This window comes from Trichechus manatus, unplaced genomic scaffold, assembly GCF_000243295.1.
Source record: "Trichechus manatus latirostris isolate Lorelei unplaced genomic scaffold, TriManLat1.0 scaffold00016, whole genome shotgun sequence".
Classification (NCBI taxonomy): Eukaryota; Metazoa; Chordata; class Mammalia; order Sirenia; family Trichechidae; genus Trichechus; species Trichechus manatus.
In genome coordinates this window covers 21,982,179-21,989,008 of record NW_004443952.1, presented here as the reverse complement: position 1 = coordinate 21,989,008, position 6,830 = coordinate 21,982,179, and the positions used below count along the sequence as shown (strand labels likewise).

Below are 6,830 nucleotides of genomic sequence, written 5' to 3'. Positions count from 1 at the left end.
AGATGAGGGCCTTCCCCCAGAGATGACAGAGAGAATGCCTTCCCATAGAGCTGGTGCCCTAATTCGGACTTCTAGCCCCCTGAACTGTGAGAAAATAAATTTCTATTGTTAAGGCCACCCACTCGTGGTATGTCTGTTACAGCAGCACTAGGTAACTAAGACAGGCTCATCATGAGGAGACTCAAATACCATAGCAAAGACCTGGAAGTAGACAACCCGGCAGTGGTACGGATCCCAGCAAGATTTTAAGCAGAGGAGAGATGGGGTCATAAGTGGGATTCAGAAAGCTCACTCTGGTGACCACAGGAAGGAGGATCACGCACAAGGATTGTTTCCAGGGGCCCTGGTGTTGCTGGCGCTGCTCTCAAAGGAAGAATGGAAGTTGTGAATGGTTTCCTGTAAGATTTGTCTCTCTCGTCCCTGTGGAAGAGATTGAAAACAGACACAGAAAGTCTTGTTAAATCTTTTAACCATTAATTCAATTGACACAGTGCTGTTAATGCTCAACTTATACTTGAAAAACCCATGGGCGTCTTGGGGAAAATATATCATTTAATTGAAAGAGTTCCGAGTTTAATAAAAACACACTGAGTCAGAATCTCCCCCAGCACCCACAATCACAGCATGTCAGCGTTCTGAAACTCAGCAACCCAATCCCTGGAAGAGGTCAGGAGGCAGAGCCCAGAGAGCAGGACTGACCTGCCCCAGGTCACACAGCCTTTCCAGCCCTCGGATTTCCAGGGAACTCAGTGGGAGCTGAGTTTTCTTCTGCTACAGAGTGAGAGTTGGAACTGCCTTTGCTCCTCCTTGCCCAAAAGATGTCAGACTCCTTTTCAGTGATTCACTCACTTCCACCCCACTCCTACAACATGCCCCCTACACACACATTTTGAGATGGGAAAAGAGGAGGGATGTGGATGTTTCTAAAGAAAAAGCCCAGAGAACATCTTAGTTGAATACCTGGCTGAGACATAGCAAAGCACAGAAGTTAAAAACAGACACTGGAATCAAAGCCTGGGTTCAAATCCTGTCTTGCCTATTTACATGCTAGGTGACCTTGAGCAAGATACTAAATCTCTCTGGGTCTTAGTTTACTAATCTGTAAAATGGGGATAATAGAAGTGTCTCAAATGGTTGGGGTGAGCATTAAGTTAAATATATATATGTATGTATGTAAACACACACACGTGTGTGTGTAATGCTTAGACGAGAATCCATTGTTGTTGTTAGCTGACATCGAGTCGGTTCTGACTCATAGTGACACCATGTACAACAGAATGAAACACTGCCCGGTCCTATGCCATCCTCACAACAGTTGTTATGCCTGAGCCCACTGTTGCAGCCACTGTGTCAGTCCATCTCGTGGAGGGTCGTCCTCTTTTTCACTGACCCTCTACTTTACCAAGCATGATGTCCTTCTCCAGGGACTGATCCCTCCTGATAACATGTCCAAAGTATGTGAGACATAGTCTCACCATCCTTGCTTCTAAGAGCATTCTGGCTACATTTCTTCCAAGACAGATTTGTTTGGTTTTTTGGCAGTCCATGGTATATTCAATATTCTTCACCAACACCATAATTCAAAGGCATCAATTTTTCTTCAGTCTTCCTAATTCATTTTCCAGCTTTTGCATGTATAGGAGGCTATTGGAAACACCATCGCTTGGGTCAGGCGCACCTGAGTCCTCAAAGTGATATCTTTCCTTTTTAATATTTTAAAGAGGTCTCTTGGCAGCAAACTTGCCCAGTGCAATGCATTGTTTGACTTCTTGACTGCTGCTTCCCTGGGTGTTGATTGTGGATCCAAGTAAAATGAAATCCTTGACAACTTCAATCTTTTCTCCGTTTATCGTGATGTCGCTTACTGGTCCAGTTGTGAGGATTTTTGTTTTCTTTATGTTGAGGTGTAATCCATAGTGAAGGCTATAGACGAGAATCTGTTACACAGTGAAATGCTATGCTATTATTGTTACTTCTGAAAGAGGGGAGTGCGTAAACCTTCTGCGTGGATGATAAAATGATCGTGGTGTGACAAAGGCCTGGCTGCACTGTGGGGGGATCAGGACAGAACCACCCCTGCCACCCCCCACCCTACGTTGGCCAGGTGAGGTTCTCCTGGGGACTGGCTTCCCTCCACACCACCCTGCCCACCAGCCACGAGTGTACTGAGTGGGAAGACCTGGGCAGACCACACAGAACAGCTCCTGGAAGACAACAGAGGACGTGAGCACATAAAGACTTTGGAGTGTGGAAACCAAGCAAAGGACTGAGAAAAAGTTGTATGAACTCTTTAGGGTTTGAAAGACACTATTATGAAGAATGTGAATGTATAGTATTTGAATGCCGCCTCTGGCCTGCCCTCTGCTGGGCCCTTTGACTTACATTATCTCAGTTTGTTCCCACATCAACAGAGAGGTATGTTTTCTTAGTGCTTGAGGCTTGCAGGGGTTAAGTGACCTGTGCTGCTCAGGTAGGCAGTGGAGGCTCCACAGCATTCCATGTGGGCTGAGCTGGGTGCACTGAAAACTTCGAGGTGACAGCAATTTCTGTCATGATTTGTTTTCTACTCTTCCTTTGAACCTAACTAAGATTCCTGACAAACCAGGCTGCCACAGCTGGATCAGGGAACTGGGCAGGTGGTGTTTGTGCTGAGGCTGGGCTGGAGCTATCCGAGGCAATGGCTGGGCCGGGTGTGCTGCTGACAGTCAGAGTGAGAGACCCTTGGGAAGAGAGGGTCAGTCTCTCAGAAGACCCAACTGGAGCACCTGTGGTGGCTCCATCCAGCCCTCCCAGTCAGCCATGGAGACTCAGGGAGTTAGTTGTTCGGAGGGAAGCAGTGACTGGAGATCACCGGAGCCTGAGTGGCTCTTCTACTCGGTGACCAAACCTTCTTAATGCTTGGTAAAAGAAAAACCCCCTTCCAAAGCACAGAGGTTTCAGGGCTGGTGAAATAAACTTTTTCTTCTAGAATACGAGGTTGACTTCTAGAAGCAGGTGAAAACAGCAGATGGATTTTATATTGTTTGGGTTCACCTCAATGCCCATCTCTCTGACTGCAGTACGACCCCGCTGAGGACAGGCACCTTTCTGCCTTGTTCTGCTGCCCACAAAGGGCCAGGTGTCAATAAAGTGGATTAAATATATATTTTGAAATCAACAAATAAGTGTGGTCCTAAATGTAAACAAATTAAAAACTGATAATCTCTAGCAGACTGTTCTCTGCTGAGTGAAAAAGCTAAAAAACAAAAAAAAATCACTGAATGAGCGCAGACTTCAAACTTCCTTTTCTTTCATTTCACAGACTTCTACACCCCAGAGTGGCCCCTCTCCAGACCTCTAAGCAGGGACCTCAGTGCTAAGCAGGCCTCCTAAGCACCTGAGATTCTTCCTTTATGATGAACATTTCAAGTAACTTAAAATAAGCTGATCAAAAGGGAGAAAATGCAGAACAGAATTTAAAATTCTTATAGAATCCATACTTTCTGGAGCCATGGAGGCTGAATGAACCCCTGAAACTACTGCCATGAGATCATCTTTAAACCTTAAATCGAAACTATTCCCTGAAGTCTTCTTAAAACCAAACAGTAGTTTAGCTTTACTAGTAAAGAATGTCTTCTTTGAGCATTGTGCTCTTTTAAGATCTCTCTATATGGGATCAAAGTAACAATAGCAAATCAATAGGTTAGACAGAAACCTTAGGGGGCAGTGAGTTTATGTTAAAGGGGGAGGAACAACTCAGAAAGGGAGGGCAAGAATGGCTGCACAACTCCAAGAATGTAATCAATGTCACTGAATTGTACAAGTAGAAACTGTTGAATTGGTGCATGTTCTCCTGTGCATACTCTCAACAACAACAAAATAAATTATAAAAAATTTTTAAAAGATAAGCTGGAAAAATGCTGCCAGGATTCTACGAACACAAACCTGAAGGCTGCAGGATGGAAGGACAGAGCATCAGAGGTGGGGCTGGGGGGGCCCACGAGTCATGGTCCTGATACTTATTAGCTGTGGCATGCCCCCATTCTGCTGAGTTTCTGTATCTGTGAAATGGGGATAATGTTACCTGCCGGGGCTGTCCTGAGGCTCAACCTGCAATAATGACTGGGATAAGTCTGCGCAAACTGCAGAGGGCTGAAAAATAAATACCAGGGACGACAAGCATTTTTATTATTAAACACCACCTTAGCCTTAATTGCCTGAGAAACAAGGTCAGGGCGAGACAGGGTTCCAGCACTTGCTGCCTCCTAACCTTAGGAGGGAGCTGCAAATGATTAAACCCATAATCGCTCCCTGCATCCACAACTGATTGAAGATGGTAATGATAACTGCCCTTTAAAAACCCCTGATTTTCAAAGGACCTGCTGATAATTCTCAAAAGGAAAAAAACAAAAACAAAAACAAATGGCCATTAAACACAGAAAAAAATGTTCAACTTATCTAGTATTTAAAGAAAAGCAAATTGAAACAAGATACCTTTTTAGCCTGTCAAATTAATAAATGTTAGAAAACAAACTGATAACACTCAATGCTGGCAAAGGTGCAGTGAAAACTGGAACTCTCAAACCCATGGCTGGTGAGGATGCTCACTGGAAAGGCATTCGGACATCTGTATCATCTACCTTGATTCAGATCCCTTGACTTGGTAATACCGCTTTTACTGGGCAACATGGCGCTACAGTCAGAAGCACCATGCTGTCCCTCTGCAGCAAAGATCAGAAAAACTAAGTCAAACAGAGTCACACGTCAATCCTGAAACCTTAAGCATCAAATGAAGAGATAAAGAACTCAGCCAAGCACCAAATGGAATAAGAAAGTGACTGAGAACAGAGAGCGAGGAGAGATACATGCAGAGGTCCCCTATCAGCTACCGCAGCACAGATTCGCCATCTTGGACTCCTATCGGAGATCAGCGAACAGGGGGTATGAGAAAGCAGCTTCATGGAGCTTCCAGCAGGAGACAGAACGAGTAACCAGCGATATATGCTTTCCCATCCCCCACTCTTCTTTACCCCTACGTAGCCTCCTCTGCTTCCTGCAGCCACAGTCTCTTGGCCAGGAAGCAACAGCGTCACCCCGGTGTCGCTTGGATTCTACCTGCCCGCACTGGCCGGCTGCCTGAGTGCCTTTTGTTGGCTGCTGGTGTTGCTTTTTTCTGCTTCTTTAGATTTCTTCCTTACCTCTCACCACCTCCCCCTCCTTTCTCTCAAATACCTGGCTCTGTGTGCCATCTTTGCTTCCTCCTGAAAGGCTGCGAAACACTGCTCGACTGTGAAACTGCTTCCTGGTCCGTACCGCCATGCTGGTGGGACCCCTGGGGATTTTTTGTTTCTTTCTTTGCTCTGATTTGTTCTATTTTCATTTGTTTGTTTGCTTTCTTTTTCTTTTCTCAGCTTGGGAGACCCTTCTAGCTGGGCAGTACCACGTGGCTTGGAAGGTACTCCCTTACTCTGCATAGATGCACAGGGACATCCCTGGGGCCATTTCTTTTTTCTTGTGTTTTGGTTTTTTTTTTTTTGTTGTTTGTTTCTTTGTTTTCTTCTCTCTCTTATTCCCTTTTTGTCTTTCTTCATTTCCAGTTTCTCGATTTCTTCATTTTTTTCTTTTACCCTTTTCCTTTTTTTTCATTTCTGTTTTTCCCCATTTCTCAGTCTCTCATCTCTCCACTCCAATAGCAAGCTCCCTTAGCACTCTTTTTTGTTTGTGTGTTTTTGGCTCCTGTTCCTCTCAACTCTCTCCCATACCCATCTTAGCTCCACACATCAAAATCTACCACCTCCTTCCTGCCTTCTGCACCATGCGCTGAACATCACATTCCCAAGCAGCACAGGCATGGCCTACTGGAACCTGCCCAGTACTGATTCCTGGTCTGCACTGTCAGCCCTGGTACGTGCCACAAGCTACCTATCCCAGCAACTCCCCTTCAGCTGGACCTGCCCTGCTGCACCATACTTGAGTGACTGACCCTGTCCATTGGAGAAGGAGGTGAAAAGTATTGTGCCCACAGACGAGCAAATAACAAAGAACACACAGCTCGCCTGCTCAGACATAACCAAATAAAACAAAAAAGCAGGACAAAACAAACAAATCTACTATCAATAAACAAGGAAAACAACCACTGAATGACCCAAAGACAGCAGACAATATCAAAACATTTACAAAAACAGGACAGGATGGTTCCCATAGGCATCCAAAATAACACACCAGATGACTTTCCAGTAGAAGAAAAGGCCCTAGACCTAACTGATGGGGAATTCAAATCTCTAATATTCAGAAGTATCTAAAACTGGAAGCAAAAAGTAGACAAAAATGAGGAAAAAATAGACAAATTCATGGAAAAGGAAGGCAAATTCATGGAAAATACAGACAAAAAAATGGATGAATTCAAGAAAATACGGGAACAAAATGCTAAAATAAATTCACAACTAGAAATCATACAAAAACAACAATTAGAATTAAAATTAGATTTCAGAAATGGACAGTGTCATAGAAGGGCTGAGAAGCAGGTTTGAAATGATGGAAGATAGGATCAGCGAAATTGAAGACAAACACTTGGATACAACTCTGAGGAAAAATCAGAAAAAAGAATGAAGAAAAATGCAGAAACCCTGAGAATTAAGCAGGATACACTCAAAAGCAAAAATCTGTGAGTGATCGGAGTTCCAGAACAGGCAGAAAAAACAGGAAACACAGAGAGGATCTTTGAAGAATTGCTGACAGAAAACTTCCCTAATATCAAGAAAGATGAAAAGCTGACCATCCAAGAAGCTCAACGAACCCCATATAGGATAGACCCCAAAAGAAAATCACCAAGGCATATCATAATCACACTT

At 44.2% G+C, this 6,830-nt stretch overlaps 1 protein-coding gene across 1 annotated transcript in view; it reads right to left on the bottom strand.

Moving 5' to 3' along the window:
* Positions 1-315: 315 nt before the first annotated feature.
* ANKS6 (ankyrin repeat and sterile alpha motif domain containing 6) overlaps positions 316-6,830 on the bottom strand; it is a 62,684-nt gene continuing 56,169 nt past the window's right edge. Inside the window, exon 15 of the mRNA XM_004372230.2 lies at positions 316-420. Within this exon, the coding sequence (XP_004372287.1) occupies positions 316-420 (105 nt within the window). The remainder of the gene's footprint in view (positions 421-6,830) is intronic.